Genomic DNA, 23,372 nt, shown 5'->3' on the forward strand with positions numbered 1-23,372 from the left:
AAAAATTGTCTTTAAAAGAGACTGATAAGCATGTATAGTGAAAGACCCCCAGAACTGGGGAAATCCTTACTCAAGTCTCGGGAGGACGCGACCACCCAATGACTCACGAGAGACCGAACTTCCTGTAATCACATGAGGTTTATTGGGGATACCTCATTTATTGGGGATAGGGGGTCGATCTCATGACCTTGCCAGTCAGAGGAATTCAACCCCGGGGTTGATCTCGTGACCATGCTGGCCAGAGTTCGACTCGGAACATAAGAAGTGTGGGGTATTTAACCCACAAGCTGGGGGCGTGGAGCGGGTTACCAAGGAAACATTCAGAGGGACCCAACCCAAGGTATTCAGTTAGGGAGGGAAACATATTCATTCTAGGAATGTAATCTTCATCTACCAGTCAACAGGGTAGAGAGTCTCATAAACCACTAGACCTTCATTCATAGTTCCGCCCTCATTGTGGATCATTCAGGAGGGGCAGGTATCGGGAACCAGAGCCCTGAGGCTCTGAGTTCCTGGAACTGGCTATTTTATATTTCTGGCTGGCTACTGTGGCCCTCCATGTCCTTTTAGGTAAAGGTTATACACCATACATTTGCATTAAATGCCCTCATTTTAAATTCTAAGATCCTCCAGCCTTTCAATAGCATTCTCAAAGGTCAGTTGTTTTAAAACAATCTCTTTTGCTTCAGAGTTAAGAACCATTTTCTCTATGTCGGAGGAGTTTGCAAGACCCGGGTGAGATTCCTATCTGTGTCCACCTACTTTCGTCAAAGTCCCTGCTTCAGATGCTGGAGGCTGCTCCGGGGGTGGTTCTAGTTTGCTCTTGAAGGAAGCGAGGAGGGGGAAATCGGCAGCAGAGTGGGGGCAAGACTTGTGAGATGTTTCGGATTGCTTTTAAATAATAAACCGTGTACCTGTCTTAAGTCTAAGTTACTTCGCAGTGGTAGCTGACCTGCTTATCTGAGTTCCTCTGAGACCAGAAACTGCTGTCTCTAGGGTTTAGCACCTCATGATAAAACAGCAGGGGATCAGGTAAAGCGAGAACTAGGCAGCTCTATCTGCTAGCCTGCTGGTTGAAATTGCAGGAAGAAAAGGAGACTTGTTGAAAAGTGATTTTAGGGGTTGGAGAAATAGCTCAGCTGTTAAGAGCATTTACTGCTCTTCGGAAGGTCCTGAGTTCAAATCTCAGCAACCACATGGTGGCTCACAACCATCTGTAAAGAGATCTGACGTCCTCTTCTGGTGTGTCTGAAGACAGCTACTTACACAAACTTACATATAATAATAAATAAATCTTTAAAAAAAGTGATTTTAATCTTTATGTCTAAGTTCTTCCCCAAAAATGTCTGACCCTCCTCTTCCTTCATCTTCCTCTTCCTCCTCTTTCTCTTCCTCCTCTTCCTCCTCTTCCTCTTCTTCCTCTTCTCTTTCTTCTCCTCCTCTTCCTCCTCCTCCCTCTTCTTCTCTCTTTGTCCTCAGCATTTATATGTCTTTCCAAATACATGATCACATGGTCAAAAGTTCACCCCAAGTTTACACATGAATCCAAATCATAATTGAAGAAGTCTACAGTGAAGGTATTTACATGCATATCCATTAATTATCTGTTAGTCATCAGTGAAATGCAAATCAAAACAATCCTGAGATTCCACCTCACACCAGTCAGAATGGCTAGGATAAAAAAACTCAGGTGACAGCAGATGCTGGAGAGGTTGTGGAGAAAGAGGAACACTCCTACATTGTGGGTGGGATTGCAAGCTGGTACATCCACTCTGGAAATCAGTTTGGCAGTTCCTCTGGAAATTGGACATAGTACTACCAGAGAACCCAGCTATATCACTCCTGGGCACATACCCAGAAGATGTTCCAACATGTAATAAGGACACATGCTCCACTATGTTCATAGCAGCCTTATTTATAATAACCAGAAACTGGAAACAACCCAGATGTCCCTCAACAGGGGAATGGATACAGAAAATGTGGTAGATTTACACAATGGAGTACTACTCAGCTATTAAAAACAATGAATTTTTGAAATTCTTAGGGAAATGGATGGATCTGGAGAATATCATCCCGAGTAAGCTAACCCAATCACAAAAGAACACACATAGTATACACTCTTTGATAAGTGGATATTAGCCCAGAAGATCGGAATACACAAAGTACAATCCACAAACCACAAGAAACTCAAGAAGAAGGAAGACCAAAATGTGGATACTTCATTCCTTCTTAAAAGGGGGAACAAAATACCCATGGAAGGAGTTGCAGAGATTAACTATGGAGCAGAGACTGAAGGAAGGACAATCTAGCCTGATATAGCTGTCTCCTGAGAGGCTCTGACAGTACCTGACTAATACAGAAGTAGAGGCTCACAGCCATCCACTGGACTGATTACAGGGTCCCCAATGAAGGAGTTAGAGAAAGGACTCAAGGAGCTGAAGGGTTTGCAGTCCCTTAGGATGAACAACAATATGAACTAACTAGTACCCTCAGAGCTCCCAGGGACTAAACCACCAATCAAAGAGTACACATGGTGGGACTCATGGCTCCAGCAGCATGTGTATAGCAGAGGATGGCCAAGTTGGTCATCAATGGGAGGAGAGGCCCTTGGCCCTGTGAAGGTTCTATGCCTCAGTATAGGGGAATGCCAGGGCCAGTAAGTGGGAGAGGGTGGTGTGGTGAGCAGGGGGAAGGGGAGGGGGAGGGGAGCTTCCTGGTTACTCACAGTAGTCTAGTTGGTAAGATCAGGCCTAAGAAAGATCCTGCTTTCAAAAGCAAGTCAGCTGGTGCCTGAGGAATGTCACTTGAAGCTGACACTCTGGCCCCCACACAAGCATGCACACACACACATACACACCCCACCTCCACCACCCCAACCACCAACAATAACCAGCACCACAATCACAACGACAAAAACACCCTCCACGTAGAGCACTAAACAGTTCCATAATTCAGTGTGGCTCGTTTGTCAGACCCACAATAACAAATGAACCTTACGAGCACAGAAGACCCACACGTGCCCTCACCTGTTGGCTCATGCTCACTAACAGGAAGGCATTGTTCAGGACCTCCAGCTCCAACTTTCCTCTTCAGTCAGGGAACACATCCCTGTCTGCTGCAGAACAGCACTGAAGGTCACCTTCCTGTCCTCACTCACCCCTCCCAAGTCTCCATTCACTTCTCCCATGTGACCTCTCACTTCCTTCTTGACCTTTTGGGGTTTCCTTCCAATATTCCCTAAAGCCATGTATGACATCATTGCTCCCTTAGCGACAGGCAAACCCTGCCTCAGGAGAGGAGAGGTTCAAGTGCAGGTCCTTCTCTGCCTCTGTGTCTATGACACAGCCTGCTGAGTTCCATTGGCCACATGACAATGAGACAGGGAAGACAGGCTGCTTCATGGATCTGACAGTGGCTTCAGAGTCCACAGGATCCCAGCCTTGCCAATCACTAGCTAAGTGTCCCTGAGCCAGCGGCTTTAGCATTCTGAGTCTCTATAACATTCTCTCTGTGTATGTGGAGGGGGGATTGAGAGAGAGGGGGGAGTGTGTGTGTGTGTGTGTGTGTGTGTGTGTGTGTGCTCTGTCTATCCTGGACAGGTGGTCCTGAGTTGTTTGTAAAAATCAGACTGATTGCCCAAGGGTATCAGTCAGCTGGCAGAGTTGCTCCATGGCCTCTGCTTCAGTTCCTGCCTCTGCTTCCCTCAGTGAGGGAGTGTGATGCAGGCCTGAGAGCCACACAATCCCTTCCCTCAGTGAGGGAATGCGATGCAGGCCTGAGAGCCACACAATCCCTTCCCTCAGTGAGGGAGTGTGATGCAGGCTTGTGAGCCACACAATCCCTTCCCTCAGTGAGGGAGTTGATGCAGGCTTGTGAGCCACACAATCCCTTCCCTCAGTGAGGGAGTGTGATGCAGGCCTGAGAGCCACACAATCCCTTACCTCAGTGAGGGAGTTGATGCAGGCTTGTGAGCCACACAATCCCTTTCTCCCCAGTTCACTTTGCAGCACCATCTTTACCACAGCAGTCAGAGCAAACGAGGACAGAAACTGGTCCTAGAGGGCACGGCTGTGACTGACTGGCCATGTTGTATGGGGTAATGGGCAATTCTGACAGCCCGAGTCCAGTAGAGGCCACCTTGGAACCCCGGAGACCCACTGAACATCAGCTCATGAGGGACGGTAGGCATTCGGTGAATTGCTCCTGGCACCAATGGCTCAGATTTCAGCCCAGACCCCTCACAGCTGCCCCTGCAGGAGATGTGTGCTCTATCAGGCAGACACTGCCTCAAACTCCCAGCATTCTAGCTGGACCTTACACACAGTCATCTGACCACAAGCCAGGCTTGCAACACCCCATACAATAAAAGGAATGGTTTGCCCCCTCCCCACCCTCTTCTCTTACCCTTCCTTGCTTATCCTTCTTCCCTTGCTCTCTCTCTCCTCTCTGCTCTTTGTTCTCTTCTCTGCCTTTCTCCCTCTCCTTCTTTTTTCTCTCTCTCTTTCCTTTCCTTTCTTTCTCTTAACTAGCATATTTCTCCTTCCTACAATAAAATAACTCATTCATACATTGCCTCCTTTTAATTAAGGTGCCGTGCAGCAAACAGGCCAGCCCCAGGGGGGAGAGAGAGAGAGACCCAGGCCTCAGGACCAGGCCCCCTGCCAAGCAGAAGAGAGAGAGCCTCAGCCAGGCAGGTCAGGGCCGCAGCCCAGGCCCCTCTGTTTTTTGGACAACAAGTGGTGGACGAATGCGGGTAAACAGATCCTAGCTCTGCACTAACAGAACTCTCTCCCCATAGCAGATTCTAATCCCCCTAAGACAATCTGCCCTGCTGCAGAAAAGGTTTCTACTGGAGGAAACATTGTACTGCTAGATATGATAAGGATGGTAAGTCATTGGAACCTTTAAACTCCAGACAGGGCAGTCCTCAACCCTGACAGTAAGAGGGATAATTGCTCCCATAGAAGCCTTATGGGTGTTCAGCATCTCAGAAGGCCCCCATCCAAAATTAACCATTAAAATGGACAACAAGCCATTCAAGTGCCTTATTGATACTGGAGCAGACAGGATAACTTTAAGACAGCAAGAGATCCCACATGACTGGCAACTGTCCCCTGGGGCCCAGCTCTTAGGCATAGGGAGTACCTCCCATGCATTCATCACTAAACAAGCTTACCAGTGGGAAGATCCAGATGGGGCTACTGGCCTTATATGTTCCCTAGTGGCTCAAGTAGCCACCAATCTTCTAGGGAGAGATATTTTACAAGGCTTACAGGTAGTTCTTACCAACAACCAGAAAGAAGCCACATTACAATAGAGGATGTTACCTATACAGATAATACCCAAGGAGATCCAAAACCCCCCCTCCAAATCACCCCCAATCCACTGTCAGATTTAATACTCCCTGCCTTGATTGGCTTTCTGATGAAGCCGTCTGGGTCCCACAGTGGCCTCTGTCAAGGGAGAAACTTAGAGCCCTCAAGCAGCTGGTAGAAGAACAGCTGCTGCTACAACATCTCCACCCCTCCCGCAGTCCATGGAATACCCCTGTGTTTGCTATAAAAAAGAGTTCAGGAGGATGGAGATTATTACAAGATCTAAGGGCAATTAACAAAACCATGCGAATCTGGGGCTCCCCACAAAGAGGGCTACCCCACATCTCAGTCATCCCTACCAATGTTCCCCTGTTAGCAATAGATGTAAAAGACTGTTTTTTTCCATCCCTCTCCATCTCAGAGACTGTGAATGCTTTGCATTCTCAGTACTCCCCATTAACAACTCTGACAATTACAGCCTCACCATATGAATGGACTGTTCTCCCACAGGGAATGGCTAACAGTCCAACTATCTGTTAGGAGGCTGTAGCCACTGCATTAAAACCCTATATAGACAAAGAACTCAATGCCTATCATTACATGGACTATATTTTAGTGTGGGGGAGCTCTTCTGCCTCCCCCTCCCAAATTAAGGGCCAGTTAATACCTTCCCTATCTGCTCTAGGATTCAAAATAGCCCCTCACAAAATCCAGCTTATTCCACCCATTTCATTTTTAGGAACAGAGATCTCCCTTACCTCAATATGTCCCCTCAAACCCACCCTTTGCTTCCCTAAAAAATTAACTCTTGCCTTCCTCCAGAGCTTTTTGGGCAATCTCAATTGGCTTCAGCCCTGGCTCCCCCTTCCTACAAGCACCCTTCAACCCCTCTTCAACCTCCTGAAAGGGGACAAAAGTCCCTCCTCCCAGAGAACACTATCCCCCGAGGCAATCCAAGCTCTAAACTCTGTCAATACAACCCTAAAGGATATGGCTCTTGCTAGGTATGACCCAGCAAAACCGATACAGCTCCTCATCTTTAACTCCACCCCTACACTTGTGGGAGCCCTTCACCAACCTCAGGGGGTGCTAGAATGGCTCCACATTCCTATGGGTGGTGCACCCCGAATTTTAAATGAGGTGGATGCACTCGCTAGCATGATTAAAAATGGCAGGGATAGAGCCCTACAAACCCTAAGGAAGGAACCTGGCATTCTTGTCACCCCCTTCTCCCTCTCTGACATTCAGTGGCTGATTAAAAATCACTCCTGCTTTGCTATCAGCCTGATAGGATTCCCAGAACAAATTGATAACCATTACCCTGACGAAATATGGGCCTCTGCCCTCCCTCTGTTGCGATGGCTGCCTTCTAAACTATTCTCAAAGGAGTCCATAGAGGGAGTCCCCTCAATATTTACTGATGGGGGAAAGAGGGGAGCTGCAGCAATAATATATTACTTCCCTGAGGATGAACCCCCTATCACCCAATTCAAAAAACTACCCAATTACTCTCCCTAATATAAAGAATTATATGCCATCTATCTAGCTCTAAAAGAAGTCAAAGGCCCCCTCAATCTCTTCTCAGACAGTGTATATGCTGTCAATTTGCTCCCCTGGTTGTCAAGATCCTTCATCAAACTAGATGCCAACCTACTTTCCCCTCTACTTATACAAGTCTCCACCCTCTTACAGGAAAGAGACTCCCCCATCTACATCCAGCATATCTGATCTCACAGTCCCTTACCAGGTCCTATATCTGAAGGAAATGCACTTGCTCACCAAACTGCCTCGATGGGAACGTTCACGGCCTCCACTGAACAAGCAGATCAATTTCATTCTGGCACGCACACAAATATAAAGGAGCTTCATGCCCGCTTCCCCCACATCCCTCTTGCTCAACTCCAAAGGATTATAAAGACATGCTCCTCTTGTGCATCTCTTATTACCACTTCAGCTTTACAAATGATGGGTACCAATCCCCGAGGCCTTAAGTCCAATGCCTTATGGCAAATTGATGTCACCCATATTCCCCAATTTGGTAGACAAAAATATATTTTCGTCACTGTAGATACATACTATCATTTTAAATGGGCTACAGCCTAAACAGGTGAAAACTCAAAAAGGTTGACTCACCATATGCTCTCCACCTTTGCCATCATGGGCATTCCTCAACAGATAAAAACTGATAATGGTCCAGCCTTCACTAGCTCTCATTTCAAAACTTTCTGCACACATTGGGAAATTGTCCATCATACGGGAATTCCCCACAACCCCCAGGGCCAAAGAATAATAGAAAGGACACATCAAACCCTAAAATCCCAACTCCTAAAACAAAAGGCAACTACCTATCCCCTAATGCACAATTAATGATGGCTCTGACTACCCTAAACATATTTAATATCTACAAAAACTCCAAACATCCTCCTATCTCCCTCCATTGGCATACACCAAAATTATCTCCCCCATTCTAGTACGATGGTGAGACCCTCTAGATGGAATTTGGAAGGGACCAGACCCTCTCCTTACAACCGGGAGGGGTTTCGCTTATATTTTCCTACAGGACCAACCTAAGCCTATCTGGGTTCCTGCCAGAAATGTCCGACACCACCTCGCTGACCAAGAAGATGGCCCGCCTCTCGTTGGCAGATGAAGGAGAGAAGAAGAAGAGGGGGTGGCAGAGGACACACCACACCCAGAAGGTCAACAAGATCTCCTGGAAAGACATGCATGACCTGATGACTACTGCCCAGGCCATGTGCCCTCCACAAGCCCCCCTCTCCTCTATTCTCTTGGCTGTTTTGGTCATTCTTCATGTTAACTCTGCTATTGTCCAGCCTCTCCTTTGCCTTCCCAACACCTACCACTGGAGATTCTATGCTAGGGAAACCTACAAAGGACACAACAAAATCATAGAGACCCAAGACTGTCCACTTGAAGGATGTCGAACCAAGATTGAGATCCCTCTACACCCAGATTCCATCTCTACTACTCCCAGCCCCTTTCTCTGTTTCCTTACTGAAACACAGGTGAATGTCTCCAAGAGATCTCCATATATGGAGGTTGCAAATACTGGAACTGCAGAATAGAATCCACCAGTAGTGGCAGCAACATGTTCACTAACCTTAACACTCATTTTCACCTCTCCATCAGCGATCCATGGAATGAATGTTGGCGAATTGGAGTCATGGATATACTTTACCCCGACGGCTATGCCAAATACCCAGTTGCTGACCTGCACATCTCCCGTGAGCTTGTTCCTGCTTCCAAATCAGCCTTTACCCATGCTAATATTATCCAACAGGAAAATAAGTCTTAGAAGGAACTACAGGTTATCCTCTCCTGGTTACAATATATCCAATGTGCAGCTGACCTCCTTCCCCTAACAATTCATCCCAACTCCTCCTAATGCTTCTTCTGTGTTTCTCTCTCCCGACCATTATTAGCAGCTGTTCCCATTAACATTTCCTTTTACGACCTCCATGGAACCCTCCCCACGAGGAAAGCATAGGACATTCCTCTCTTTGACCTACCTCGCCCTCTTTGCTTTGCAAGGCCCTCTTCAAAACCCCATCTTACATGTATCCATGACATCACCATCATCAAACCAGTATGTGTTAACCCCTCCTGCCCTCCTCTGGTGCAAAGGCACTACAAGTGCCTGCATTAACCCCCCTTTTCAAGGCTCCTGCACCCCCATGATAATTGTCCCCCAGGTTTATCTCTACGAACTTGAAGAACTAGCCTTACAGATGGGAGAAAGCCGAAAGAAGAGAGAGATATTCATCCCTCTGCTCATTGGACTAGGCCTTGCTGTCTCACTGGGTACAACAGGAAGTGCTGCAGCAGCCCTTGTCCAAACACAACATCTGGCCAGCGACTTCCAAGATAAGCTTGACCAGGCGATGGCCTCCACTACAGACAGCCTCGAGTCTCTTCGAGTCTCTTCAATGCCAGATCTTTAGCAGGAGTCGCTCTCCAAAACCGGAGAGCCCTGGACTTACTGCTGAACAGGGAGGGACTTGCATTTTGCTGGCAGAGGAATGTTGCTTTTATGTCAATGAATTTGGGCTGGTAGAACAAAATATACAAACACTTAAAGGACTCAGAGGGACCCTCTGGGCACGCTATAATCCCAATATCCCTACCCCTTGGTACACTAACCCCTTGGTAGCTTGGATTCTTCCCCTCCTTGGCCCCATATTAGCCATTGTAGCCTCATTTCTCTTGGCACCCTGTCTCATTCAGTTTCTAAAGCAGCAGATGAATAACATTGCAAAATCACCACCAATCAGGTCCTGGTTCAGTATCAAACTGTTCCTGACACGGTAGACAGTAATTCCGATGACACTTCTCCCTTATAAAAAAAGGGGGGGGGGAGTAGTTGTGGGGCAATGGGCAATTCTGACAGCCAGAGTCCAGTAGAGGCCACCTAGGAAACTGGAGACCCAGGTGAATTGCTCCTGGCACCAAAGGCTCAGATTTCAGCCCAACCCCCACACAACGACCCCAGCAGGAGAGGTGTGTAATATTGGTCAAGCCCTCTTACATGCAAATAAAGATTCTCAGCCCAAACCAATGAGAGATAACAGCTGCCGAAATCTGAATGACCCCCCAAAACTATATATATGTATGGTATCCAGGGAAGTAAAGCTTGTGAAAGATCTTCTCCGTGTTCTGAGCCTTTTGTTCTAGAGTTGTAACACTTGGGAAGAGGTCTGCTCTCCCGAAACATGGCCTGAAGCTGCACCCCAACTCCTCACAGGCTAGTCGGCCTGTCGGCCCAGCCCAACCCGACTCAGTGCAGGGCAGGCAGCACAGAGAAACAGAGCATCCTGGAAGACAGGGCAGAGACGCCCCTGTCCGTGCTATGCAAATGGGCTCCCCCAACCAAGCCGGGCCAGAGATCTCTGTGGGAAACCGCTAGCAATAGGACCCACAATGTTGCTCCTTGGGAGGATGGAGAAAGGATTGTGGAACTTTGGGTTGGAAAGCTGTGGAGAGCTGAGGGCCTAACAGGCTGTTTGTGGGAACTTGGAAGACAGGAGTGCTGAGAGGCAGGCAGAGGACAGAGGCTGGAGTGAAGTTTTAGAGAAAAGAAGGGACCCCATCTGCGCTGTTGGCGGGCTATGTTTGCATTAAGAATCAGTAATTTCTCATCGGCTGGGGCTGAGGTTCAGCTCTGGTTAAGAAGACATGCACCATGGAGGCCAAGTCTTCTGGAAAGAGTTTCTTCACGGTCAGCAAACAGTAGCTGTTGTCCAGGGGTCCCAAGGCTCCAGCTCCCACCTGGAACTAGAGGGACATCTCCCAGGTGGTAAGGCTTTGGTCCCATGAAACCTGCAGCACTGGAGGTGTCATGGGGAGCAGCTGAGGCCTGGAACTGAGAGAGGCCAGGAGAAGCCACTGGTGACAGTGCCGCCTCAGTGGCAGTGGAGACCCCGAGATACTGGACTTGCCCCAAGCAGGAGACGACTGCCAGGAACACAGCAATGTGAGAACAGAGCTGGCCTGAGCCTGAGACCAGCTGTGTGTGCTGTGGATGGCAGAGCCCAAGAAGCTCAGAGAACTGGGAGTTCCAGATGTCAGATACTGAGCCATTTGCTCTGTTGGGCTTTGATTGAGTTTTGGTCTGATTGGGACAGTGACCTGTCTTTCCCTCTTACAGTAAGAAAATATTTAACTTGTGTTTTTAATTTTATATGACCCTACAGTTAAGAGACAAATATGTTGAAGTGTTAGAAATTACAAAAAAAAAAAAAATCTCTTGACACCTTTAAAGCTGTATTGTATTTATGGTTTTATGGTATTTTATGGTGTGATGTTGACGTGAGACCTTAGGGGAAATCAAGAAAGGAAAGGTTATAGTTTAGTAGAGTTGTGTGTGAGCATCAACTTGAGAGTGGGTATTTTTGTGAAGGTTAGTTTTTATCGATTAGATATAAGCTAGGGTCACTAAGCAAGAGGCAGCCTTAATCAACACAATGCTTCAATCAGTCTGGTTTAGGGCAGTCTGTGGAGACCTGTTCCTGATGGATGTGGCTGGTGCCATGGCTGGGCATGTGGGTTTTATAATAAAGCAAATTGATTTTAGCAGTGGAGAGCGATCAGTGAGCAGAGTTCCTCTATGGTCTCTGCTTCAGTTATTCACCTGACTTCCCTCAATGATGGGCTGGGACTGAGATGTGTAAACAAACAAGGCCTTTCCTTCCCAAGCAGCGTTTGGTCATGTGAAAAAGACACGAAGTCAACAGGAAGCCATAGCGTATCCCTTCTTTCCTCTGGTTGTAGCGACTCCTATATAGACAGGGTCACAATGGCTGGGCCAGATGCTTTACCAGCTGGAACCAGTGCTTGACCAAGTTGATGGACCTCTTCAGCTTGAGTGGACAATGCCTTAGGAAACTTCCCTGGAGCTTAGTGAAGCAGGTAGAGAGCTCAGCCTCCAGCCCCAGGAAGGTACACATACTGATGATACTGGCGTGGATTTGGGGGTCAGGTTTGTTGTAGAAGCAGACATTACCTATAAAGAAGGCTTCACTCAGTTAATGCCTCAACTTTTCTCTAAGGTTCTTCAGTCTCTCTGGGGTGACAACCACTGGCCATGGGGTTCAGTGAGCAAGGTCGAGTTTTACCACTGCAAGCATCCCTACCCCACCACACCCTGAAAAGTTCCTGCCACCAACTGGTCCAAGGGCACTGCCTTCCTCACAAACCTGAAGATAGTGATGGCAGGAACCAGCACACAAGAGAGCTGCATGGTCATCTAACAGCAACCAACCACACTCTTGTACCCAGAATCACCTGCGTGCCATCTGTGTACACTGCTGCTTGTGTCAACAGTTGTATATCATATCTGTATGTAATATCTGTGCTTACAGTGTCCCTGTCATATTTTGTTCATGTTGTATGTAGTGTGTGTGTGTGTGTGTGTGTGTGTGTGTGCGTGTGTGTTTGTGAGGAGTTCCACCTCTATGGTTGGAGGCAGAAGAGGACATAGGGTGTCTTCCTTTATCGTTTGTCACCTCCTCCGTTTACAGCAGGGTCTGTCTGTGAACCTGGAGCTTTGTGGGCATCCAGCAGGCCACAGAGATTCTTCTGTCTCTGTCCACCCAAGGCACTGGTAGTACAGGTCAGTGTGTGGCACTTCCTAAGATTAGGTGGGTGTTGGGGATTTGAACTCAGGTCCTCATGCATGAGCAGCAATTGCCCAGACACTGTGCTTTTGGTGGGTGATTTTCTATAGTACCTAACTTAATGTCATGTGGATTTTTTTTTCTTTTTCAGGGATGGGGCTGGGGGTTGTCCAGGTCCTGAAAGCAACAAGATATGGCAGTGGTGCGTGTGTGTATGTGTGTGTGTGTGTGTGTGTGTGTGTGTTTATTTGTGTTTGTGTGTGACCAGTGTGCTTGTAGAGTAGATAGGTAGCAGGTATGGAATTGGTGTGTGTGACATGCACACACATTTGAGTAGATTAGGCAGGCAGTAAGCTGTTGGGAGCCAAGGCATGGCCACCCGACCCCCTGCCCCTCAACTAGCCTGAGAACTGCCTGACATTCACCTTGGTTGAAACATCCTGTGCCTGTTTACCAAGAGGTAATATACCAAGACCTTCCGAAAAGAACTACGAAGTCTTCCAGACCCCCCTGACAGCATCCGTCAGATGGACAACCCTGGAGTGAATACATTGATCCCCGCCCCTCCCTTTTCCCGCTTTTCTGAAGTATATATTGAGCAGTTGCTCTAAGTAAAGTAGACCTTGACAAACCTTTGCAGGGTCTCCTCCTCTCTCTCGCCCATTTTACTTTTGCAGGCATGGTCTCTCTTGACCCCCGAATAACTGAACCCCGCAGGCCGGGATAGTAAGCTATGCCTTAGGCGTGTGTCTGAGGTTGCAGCAGGCCCTACCATCAGGCTAGGATGCTGGCATGGGGCAAAATCACTTACATATAGAGTTTAGGACATGCTCAATCACTCAGTGGCCCAGGGCCTTCCTGTGCTTATTCAGGATTTCTATGCCCAGCACACGAGCCCAGTCCATGAGCAAGGCAGGCTTCTGCAGGAGCAGCCCGCCCAGCTGATTTCTGGGTCACCCCCTCTGAGCCCCCTCCACTGAGCAAGGTTCTAAGCCTCTTGCAGCTTCCCACAGCAGGCTGCCCTGGTCCTCCTCCAAGGCTGGCCCTCTCAGTCCCTGCTGCCTGACACTCTGGACTGTTTCCATGGCTCTCCTAAGCCAAGGGCTGTTTTCGAAGTTGATGGCAGCAATTCACACATTGCCAGCAGGGGGTGCTGTGCTTTCCCCCAAATGTAAAGCCTTAAATATTCTCTAGGCTACCCCAAAGACCACAGCTTTCAGGGGTGTTTCTGGCTGTCTTTGGGCAGAGTTAGGCAATTTGTAACTTTGGAGACACACTGTGTGTCAGGTCTGGTGTAAGATCTTTTAATATGGAGTAATATAACATGTCTTTGCCCATTGGGGTGGGAGTGGGGAGGGCTGGGATGGTGTGGCTGGGATTTCAGTTTTTCTGAGGGGGATAGAGCTTCTCTGAGAAGATCTACATCTTGTACAAACCCTGACATTCAGGCCTCTCTGCAGGTCTGAGGGTTCCATTTTTGGGAAAGGAGACTCATCAGATATTAAGTTTTAGTTAAGTCTACAATGCCTCATGTTTAAAAAGACAAAACTCACTTTAAAACTTAGCTATCTGTGTGAGGAAGAGATTTTTTTAAAGAGTGGTATGCTGCTTATTTTTTTATTTATTTTTATTTATTATATGTAAGTACACTGTAGCTGTCTTCAGACACACCAGAAGAGGGCATCAGATCTCATTAGGGATGGTTGTGAGCCACATGTGGTTGCTGGGATTTGAACTCAAAACCTTCGGAAAAGCTCTCGGTGCTCCTAACCACTGAGCCATCTCTCCAGCCACGCGGAAGAGATTTGAAGTACTGAATTAAATCACAATGCACTGACTTAAACTAAAACAAATAAGGTTATTCTCCCTCCCTCCTTTCCTTTCTCTCTGCCTCTTTCCTCCCTTTCTTCCTTCCTTCCTTCTTTCCTTTCTTCCTTCCTTCCTTCCTTCCTCCCTCCCTCCCTTCATTTCAATTGGATCATATTATATGTCCCACTCTAGCCTGGAATTCACAGAATTCCCCCTGCCTCAAGCTTCTAAGTTCTAGAGTTATATACACACACATACACACACACACACACACAGACACACACACACACACAGACACACACACACACACACACCACATTTCATACAGAGGCTCAACAGTTCCATAGTTCTATGTGGTGAACCAGCACTTTTATAAATACAGAAATACATTATCCATAAAATATCCAGTTGTGCTGTCTACACTTGGGCCCTTTCTTACTGAGAATGAAGAAATTGCTCAGGGCTACCAGCTCCTAACTCCTGCTCCTGTCCCCAAACTCTATACCTGTCCCCAATGTCCACTCTCAATCTCTGTGAAGGGGGAAGGGTGGGTCTCCATGGCCCCCATTCATTCAGTTCTCACTCTAGCAGCCCTGAGGACCAGGAGCCCCAGTGTTTCCGTATGTGAGAGGATGCATGCATGTCCCCTGGACCCTAGGACCAACCACACTCCCCCTTGTACTTTATCTGAGCCTTCAGTGCAGCCAGTGATGCTGCTCTATGATTCCAGTCTTGCCCTTCTGAGACTCCCCTAGATACACAGGGTTCACAGATAAACAATGGCCCGTGGTCCCCTGCCAATCTGTGGACCCATCATGTCTTCCCTCATCCACCCCACACTAATGTAATACCATGCATGATCTGTAATGTCTCCATCCTGTTTCTCCTAGTGGAATGGAAAGGTGAAGACCTTTAAGGTCAAAAATGGCAGCTGTGGGTATGGATTAGCAGGGAAGGGCTTGCCTGGTGTCTGTCAGAGGGAGAGGTTGTATGTGTGGCTCAGTGGCAGAGTGCTTACCCAGCATGCATGAGGCCTGACCTAAAAGGAATCATCCTGAGTTGTCTGTGGCTTTGATGTCAGAGCCAAGTAAATGAACAAGATCATCATGGCTAAGCGGTTCTCTTGGGATGTCCATGAGGTGAGAGCACCTGGGGGCCTTTTGGGTCTGACAAATGATCCTCTGGTTCACAACACTGATCAATAGAACCATGTGACTCTGTGAGGTGAGTGGTGTGTGTGTGTGTGTGTGTGTGTGTGTGTGCGCGCGCGCACACACACATGCACCTGCGTGTGACTGTATGTCTGTATGGGTATGTGTTTGTGTGTGTGTGTGTGTGTGTGTGTGTGTGTGTGTGTGTGTGAGAGAGAGAGAGAGAGAGAGAGACAGAGAGAGAGACAGAGAGACAGAGAGACAGAGAGAGAGAGACAGAGACAGAGACAGAGACAGAGACAGAGAGACAGAGACAGAGATTCTATAACTTGGAAGACTGAGGCAGGAGGATTCCTGTGAGATCCAGGCCAGCATGTGTTACATCATGAATCTTGTCTCAGAAAAAGAGAAATGAAGCCACACCCATAGTGATTTAACTCAGTGTGTCAAAGATGGTCACTACCCGACCATGTTTCAAAGTCACATGTATCAAAAATTTCGGGCACTTTTTATTTTCCCTGCACTTACGGGCTCCCAGCCTGCTGAGTGCACAGGCCACAGTCTCAGTGTTCCATGTCCATGTGTCGTCAGGGAACAGCTTCTGTGTCACATAGGGCAGGGCTAGAATCTTGTCTTGGGAACATGGGCAGAAGAAACCCAGGGTTCCTCTCTTGTGTTTCTGTGTTTCTGTCTCTTTAGGAGACCTGGAAGGATCCCAGGCCACCCTGCATCAAAGGCTGTGGCCATTTCCTTCTGCTCTCTTCATTCCTGAGTGTTTGGTGCCTGGTCCCATGTGGACTGTTTAACAAGGGCTCATTAATGCATCTAGTTGAACTATGCACACCCCCCCCACACACACACCACACACACACACACACACACACACACCACACACACACACACATGTACTCCTATGGCTCCATCCCTCAGAGTTCACACTCACACACACACATACATGTACTCCTATGGCTCCATCCCTCAGAGTTCACACACACACAAACACCACACACACACATACATACACACACACACACACAAGTACTCCTATGGCTCCATCCCTCAGAGTTCACACATATGCGTGGCTCGCTGTGGTTTATTGTTGATCAGACATTGGACAGAACTAGCCAGGTGGACAGATGGAAGTCAAGCTTGAGTCCCTACCTCCCCTTTCGAATCTCTCCTCTCCCAGAGAACACTGGCAGAGGACAAGGCAGATGAAGCAGGCTGTGAGGAGGGCTGTCTGTGCAGGGGTGTGCGGGCAGGGGTCAGAAGCCTGGAGTCTGATCACAGGTTGGACCCTCCCTCAGTTGGGTCTTGGTTAGCTTCCTGTCCTCTCTGGGTCAAGGGCTTACAGGAAACGAGAAGTAACTCCTACTGAAGAAATTCCTGGTCACCTGAGGAGGGAGGGAATGCAGGGTGTGGTTAGAACCTCTGTCCCACACTGCAGTACTAAGGCTAGCTGATGGCAAGATCCAGGCTAGCCTGGGCTACACAGCAGAAACCCACATCAAAAGAAACAAAGACCAAAGAAAAATATCTAACCTGTTGCTTTGTCCCAGGAACTTCCGTCTGGAATGGAAAACATGTAGTCATGCCAATAGCCCACGTTCCTACTTGGAAGGGATGTAAATGACCTCTCAGGTGGGCACCTTTTATTGGACAACTGGACCCTCTCAGAAAAAGGGACGGCACATCCCATGTTGGGAAGTTAGCCATCAGGACTTTTTCATGGCTGAGCCGTTGAGGGTACATAGAGCCCCACCTGAGGTGCCCTCACTCAGTGACAGATCTGTCAAATGCAAAAGAGGGCACAGACACTTGTCTGCTGTGGTTCAGTACAGCAGGTCACTGCAGCCTGACCCACCCTCCCCTATCCCCAATCACTGTTCCCACACCCATCAAACTCCCATCCTCACCTGGGGCATGGGTTCAGTATCCCTGAAGCCATGCAAAACTCCATCTGGATGGCACACATGGCATCACTGGGTCCCTAGCGTCAGGCAGACCCTGCCCCAGGAGGGGAGAGGTCCAAGTGTAGGTCCCTCTGTGCCTCTGTGGCTGGGACACAGCCTGCTGAGCCCCATTGGCCACATGACAAGGAGACAGGGAAGACAGGCTGCTTCATGGATCTGACAGTGGCTTCAGAATCCACAGGATCCCAGCCTTGCCAATCACTAGCTAAGTGTCCCTGAGCTGGTGACTTCAGCTCTCTTATCCTACAGGCTGTCTGCTCCTTCTGGTCTCCATGTAGGTGTGTATGTATGGGTTTCTGCATCCATGTCTGTTCTTGCATGTGCACATAGGTTTGTGTAAGTGGGTGGCACTTTGTATGTATGAGTATGTTAGAGTCAGTGTGTGTGACTCTATGTGCCTGACAGCATGTATGAGAATGTATATTAGTGTTTTGTGTATGTAATTGTATGAGTGTGAATGTATATGTGTGCACACATATCTACCTATGTAGCAGAAGTGAGAAGAAAGTCAGAGGAAATCTTGGAGGCATTGTTCTCTCCTTCTACCATATAAATTCTAGGGATCAAACCCAGGTCCAATGTGTGGGCAGTGCCTCTACCCACTGAGCAATCTTGCCAGCCCATGATAGACCTGAATGGTGCTGAAATGGCTGTAAAAGGAGACAAGCAGCTGGCCTCCACAGGAGTGTGGAGACCTTTAGCAAAAGACCACGTCTCAGTGAGAATAGCCTCTGAATAGATGGAGTGACTGAAACTGTGTGCAAGGGGACAGGATGATGACAGGGTCTTACCAGCACTTTCCAGGACCTCACTTGGGAACCATCCCTGTTCTTAAAGCAGGGATAATCCAGCCACTCCTCAGCCAAATCTGCCAGAAAATACCAGCCCATGATTGTACAACCAGCTATATTCCTTGTTGGGTCAGCTGGGTCCAGGATGATAGGCCTGCAGAACAACATTCAGAGATGAATTGAAAAGCTAGCCAGTGCTCCAAGTTCTACTGCACAGGGGCAGGGGAGGAGCCCAGCAGAGAACCCCTACCAAAGTCTGGCCAGAGACCCTGTTCCTCAGCTTACAGCAGTCCTGGAGGGATCCTTGGGCATAACAGAGATAAGCTGGGTTTGAATCCTCTACCCTTTAGTAGCTGTGTGTCCTGGGACCCCATCTCTGGTCTTTGGTGCCTCACCACCCTTATGATACTGTAACTGTTAGAGAATCCCAGTTCCCACTCTATGTCCTCCCCTTCCTTTGCTGCTTGGTCTGTACAATGTCAGAGCCTTGGTCTCTTCATCTGCAGACAGGGCCACCCCTGCCTCCCAGGGCAATAGGGCTTCATCTCAATCAGGTGACAGCAGGACAGTGCCTAATACAGTAGGTGCTTCATAGACACAGAGCTCCCACCTCCCCCTTTTCACTGGATGGCGGCAGCCTGACACCCATGGGGAGCAGAGCCATTTAAGGACAAGCTACCTGTCTTTTTGGAGCTGTCTTCGCAGGTAGTCAGAGACTTCTCCATGTTGAAAGTCATAATACACTGTCCAGTATATTATAAGATACTCATATTTGGTGATCAGTTTCAAGACGGTCCGGAAGCCCTGGGCTATACTGAAATCAGCAACTCCACTCCCATGCTCCCAGGCATAGACTGTGAGAAGCTCCAGGGCATACCGTGGGGGCACTGGCTTCCCCAGCTTTTCCATACACTGAGAAGAGAAAGGCAATGAGAAAAATGGGGCTCTCGGCTGTTGTGTGGGGGCCACTTCTCACAGGCTCAATTCAGCTGCCTCCTGATGTTGTCATTACAGATTTATTGTCACACAGCCATGCCCAGTCACTTAAATTCAGTCTCTGGCCCCTCCTATGCTACAGCTAGGAGCTGAGTGTTTCAGATGGACACCTTGTACTTCACAGACTGAGCACTTACTAGCAGGCACAGGAGAAATCATGACACCATGAGTGACAGCTAGGAGTGAGGGTTGGGGTGGGGCATAAGGAGTGCTCACTATGGAAGTTTTGTCATGGTCTCTGAAGTAACTGGGAAGAGGCCAGGGAGATGGCACAGTGGATAAGGTGCCCAGATCCCTTACAACCTTGTCAAGTGTAAGTAAGATACTAAACATGGGTCAGGCTAGTGAGGAAGCCAGATCATAACCCCAGTGTCAGGTGGTGGAGATGGGGCTCCCCTGGGCTGTGTGACTGTCCAGACCCACCGATCCAGCACACTTGTGACACGTGTTAGACCCTGACTGATTACACAAGGTAGGGCGTGACTGAGGACCTGCCCTCACACTCTACCCTCCACATTCTCAGGCACACACAAGCACACACAGAGACATGTGCTCCCACGGACAGGTACACATATACAAATGCCACAAGCACATTAGAGAAGCCCAGATAATACCGAGAAGTCACACGTTTGAAGAGATAGTAGCTCGAAATGGCAAGTAGTAGATACCAGAGAGAAGGACAGGAAATATTGCCCAACAAAGATGCAGAAATCCAAAGACACAGATGAAGCAGCAACCAGAAAACAAGGAAATAGATGTGGCTGAAGAGAGGGTTAGATGATTGAGATCATACTAGAAGAAGTCAGTTAGAACAAGCATGGGAAGGCCTCCATCTTCCCAGGTCACCTCTTTCCCCTTCCTTTTCCCTCAAAGAGCATCATTCTTCCTTGTTGTCCCCCTACCCCATTTCTTTCTTGTCCCTCCTGTCTACTCATTTTCCTCTCCTATATTCTCTCTCACCCCTTGTACAAAGGAGGACAGAAGCTAGTCCTAGAGGGCACTGCTGTGACTGGCTGGACATTTTGCTCTTTGGGAGGATGGAGAAAGGATTGTGGAACTTTGGGTTGGAAAGCTGTGGAGAGCTGAGAGCCTAACAGGCTGTTTGTGGGAACCCGGAAGACAGGAGTGCTGCGAGGCAGGCATCTTGGCAGGTAGGGGTCAGAAGCTGGTGTGTGAAGTTTCAGAGAAAAGCAGAGGTCCCCATCTGTGCTATGTTTGGATTAAGAGTAATTTCTCATCAGCTGGGGCTGAAAATCAGATCTGATTGAGAAGAAACCTGTGCCGTGGAGGCCAATATTCTGGTAAGTTTCTTCATGGTCAGCAAACAGTAGCTGTGGTCCAGGGGTCCCAAGGCTGTAGTCCAAGACTGTGCATCAAGCTAGCAGGTCACTGAAGCCCACCTGAGAGAATTGCAACGCGCTCTCCCAGGTGGTAAAGCATTAGCCCTGTGAAAACTGCAGGAGTGGAGGGGTCATGAGGAGCAGCTGAGGCCAGGCACTAAGAGAGTCCAGGAGAAGCCATTGGTGAAAGTGCAGCCTCAATGGCAATGGAGATCCAGAGAGATTGGACTTGCCCCAAGCAAGGAGACAACTGCCAGGAACAGAGCAATGTGAGAACAGAGCTGGCCTGAGCCCGAGACCAGCTGTGTGTGCTGTGGATGGCAGAGCCAAGAAGATCAGGGAACTGTGAGTCCCAGATGTCAGATGCCGAGCCTTTTGCTTGGCTGGTCTTTGGTTGTGTTTTAATCTGCTTGTGACAATGACCTGGTTCTTCCCTTTGGAATAAGAAAGTAGTGTGTGCTTTTTTGGGGGGGTGGGTTTGAGACAGGGTTTCTCTGTATAGCCCTGGCTATCCTGGAACTCACTCTGTAGACCAGGCTGGTCTCAAACTCAGAAATCTGCCTGCCTCTGCCTCCCAAGTGCTGGGATTAAAGGCGTGCACCACCACCACCTGGCTAGTTTGTGCTTTTAATTTTATATGAGCCCACAGTTGAGAGACTAATCTTGAGTCTGGAAATTTTAAATAAGTTTGAGATTTTTAAAGCTATATTGTGTTTTATGATGTGATATTGACATGAGATCTTAGGGAAAATCAAGAAAGGAAAGGTTATGGTTCAATAGAGGTGTATGTGTGAACAGCAGCTTGAGAGTGGATTATTTGTGAAGGTAAGTTTTTGTCAATTAGACATAGCTAGGTCATCTAGCAAAAGAGACACCCTTAAGACAATGCCTCATCCAGCCTGGTTTAGGGCAGTCTGTGAGGGCATGATTCTCATGGATGTGGCTGGTGCCATGCCTGGGCGTGTGGGTTGCATAAGAAAGAAATTTGAGTGAGCCATGAAGATCAAGGCAGTGAGCAGAATTACTCCATGGTTTCTGCTTCAGTTACTGTCCTGATTCTCCTTTATGATGTGCTGTGACTGGGATGTGTAACCAAGTAAGACCTTTCCTTCCCAAGGCCCTCTTGGTCATGTGATAAAGCTGTAGTCTCAATAGACAGCAAACTAGAATAGATCTTATCTCTGGCTAGTACCCACACTCTGTACACACAGGACCCACAGGGACTTGGACAGATGTCTTACCAGTTGATGCCAGTACTTAACCAGACAGATGAGTTTCTTCAATTTGGGGGGACGATCCTCCAGGAAATTATTCTGGAGCTCCACAAAGCTTAGGGAGTAATTGCCTTCACTCTCTGGGGTGGTGCACTCATGGATGAGTTCGGAGTAGGTGTCATTGCAGATTTCAGGGCCAAGCACCGGGTTGTTTCTCAGTTTATCTATAAAAACCACTTTGTTCACATTTAGACTCAACCCTGCACCGACGATCTTCCTTCTCTATAGAGTGAGAACCACTGTCTGTGGGGTTCAGTGAACAGAGCAGAGATTGTTCACAGCAAGCATCGCTCCCCATATAGTCATGGCCTCACCACACCTCAGGGCTGGCTACTGCCATTCCCAGGCTGCTCCGTTTTTAGTGGAGCTACTTCCTCACTGGAAAGCTGCCTCAGGCTGGGCAAGTCCATGAGCAAGGCAGGCTTCTGCAGGAGCATCCTGCCCAGCTGATTTCTACTTCACCCACTCTGAGCCCCCTCCACTGCGCAGGGTTCTAAGCCTCTTGCAGCTTCCCACAGCAGGCTGCCCTGGTCCTCCTCCTAGGCTGGCCCTCTCAGTCCCTGCTGCCTGACACTATGGACTGTTTCCATGGCTCTCCTAAGCCAAGGGCTTGTCTCTAAGTTAACAGCAGCAGTTCGCACAGTGGCCAGCAGGGGGTGGTGTGTCCTGCAAATGGATTCTCTAAGCACCCCAAAGTCCTAATGTAGTGTGAGGGATGATCCTGGTTTCTTTGGGGAGAGTTGGGCAATTTGTAATTTTGAAGATACACTGTGTGAAAGGCCTAGTGTGAGATCTTCATGTAGAGGAACCTTTAATATGTAATGGTATAACATGTGTATGCACGTAGGAGGTTGGGTGGCACTGGCTGGGTCTATGGTTTTCTTAAGCATGACAGAGTTTCTCTGAGAATTTTCCATCCTGCCCAAATATACCCATGGGCCTCTGTCTGCACAAGCTTGAGGGTTCTCATTCTTTGGGAGAAGATTCATGAATTATTAATTTTCAGGGAGTTCTATGCTGCCTCATGCTTAGAAAGACCAAATCCACAGGAATAGCACTGGTTTGCCAAGGAGGGGTATCTAAGATGCCTCCATCCCATAACTGAGCCAGCTTCCCACTTAATGTCATTCTGTGATGGATTCTCATACCCCAAATTCTAACACCCCTCTCCCCAGCTTATCTTTAAGGAGATACTCTGGGTGAATTTCTCAAATGACAAGGGTTTTCAGTTCAGGAATAGAAAGCATGGGCTGGGCAGATGGCTCAGTAATATGCTTGTCTCACAAGCATGAGAACACATCTCAGACTCCCAGGACTGGGGATGGGGGGCAGGGAGTGGTGGGAGTAGAACTGTAACCACAGGGCTGGAGAGGTGGAGACTGGAGGGTCCCTGTAGCCTTTTGCCTAGATAGTCAAGCTTAATTGGTGAATTCTGAATCAGGGAGAGATTAGGTCTCAAAATGCTGGATGGCTCCTTGGTGTCTAACCTCCAGTCACATCATACTCTGACACAATGTATCGATATGTGTAGGGAGCCGGCATTCGCCATGGCAAGATGGCGCCTACTTCCGCTGTCGAGTAAACAACTGT

General features: G+C 48.3%; 1 protein-coding gene and 3 long non-coding RNA genes across 9 annotated transcripts in view; 2 read left to right on the forward strand and 2 right to left on the reverse strand.

The window, feature by feature from the left end:
- Positions 1–1,308: 1,308 nt before the first annotated feature.
- Positions 1,309–3,206, reverse strand: LOC116068336. Its single transcript, XR_004109552.1, has 2 exons — positions 3,027–3,206; positions 1,309–1,566 (listed from the first exon to the last, which is right to left on the reverse strand). It is a non-coding gene; the product is annotated as an uncharacterized LOC116068336 (long non-coding RNA).
- An 85-nt stretch (positions 3,207–3,291) lies between these two features.
- On the forward strand, positions 3,292–4,633 carry LOC116068335. The gene is made up of 3 exons (XR_004109551.1): positions 3,292–3,512; positions 3,996–4,181; positions 4,589–4,633. It is a non-coding gene; the product is annotated as an uncharacterized LOC116068335 (long non-coding RNA).
- Positions 4,634–4,656: 23 nt separating this feature from the next.
- Positions 4,657–9,416, forward strand: LOC116068334. 2 transcript variants are annotated; one of them, XR_004109549.1, is made up of 3 exons: positions 4,657–4,694; positions 4,802–4,887; positions 7,876–9,416. It is a non-coding gene; the product is annotated as an uncharacterized LOC116068334 (long non-coding RNA). The 2 variants fall into 2 exon arrangements; XR_004109550.1 differs by having other exon boundaries at positions 4,661–4,694; positions 4,799–4,887.
- Positions 9,417–16,483: 7,067 nt separating this feature from the next.
- LOC116068328 (2'-5'-oligoadenylate synthase 1A-like) overlaps positions 16,484–23,372 on the reverse strand; it is an 82,156-nt gene continuing 75,267 nt past the window's right edge. The window contains exons 5-9 of one of the 5 annotated variants that reach the window (XM_031337694.1): positions 21,750–21,897; positions 18,852–19,084; positions 18,173–18,326; positions 16,951–16,977; positions 16,484–16,802 (exon numbers count right to left, since the gene is read on the reverse strand). In XM_031337694.1, the coding sequence (XP_031193554.1) occupies positions 16,749–16,802; positions 16,951–16,977; positions 18,173–18,326; positions 18,852–19,084; positions 21,750–21,897 (616 nt within the window). In that variant the 3' untranslated portion in view covers positions 16,484–16,748. Of the gene's footprint in view, positions 16,803–16,950; positions 17,022–18,172; positions 18,327–18,851; positions 19,085–21,749; positions 21,947–23,372 lie in introns of all 5 variants that reach the window. The other 4 variants (XM_031337690.1, XM_031337693.1, XR_004109548.1 and 1 more) reach the window with 4 other exon arrangements.

The sequence above is a fragment of the Mastomys coucha genome, unplaced genomic scaffold (genome assembly GCF_008632895.1).
Source record: "Mastomys coucha isolate ucsf_1 unplaced genomic scaffold, UCSF_Mcou_1 pScaffold22, whole genome shotgun sequence".
In the NCBI taxonomy this organism is placed as follows: Eukaryota; Metazoa; Chordata; class Mammalia; order Rodentia; family Muridae; genus Mastomys; species Mastomys coucha.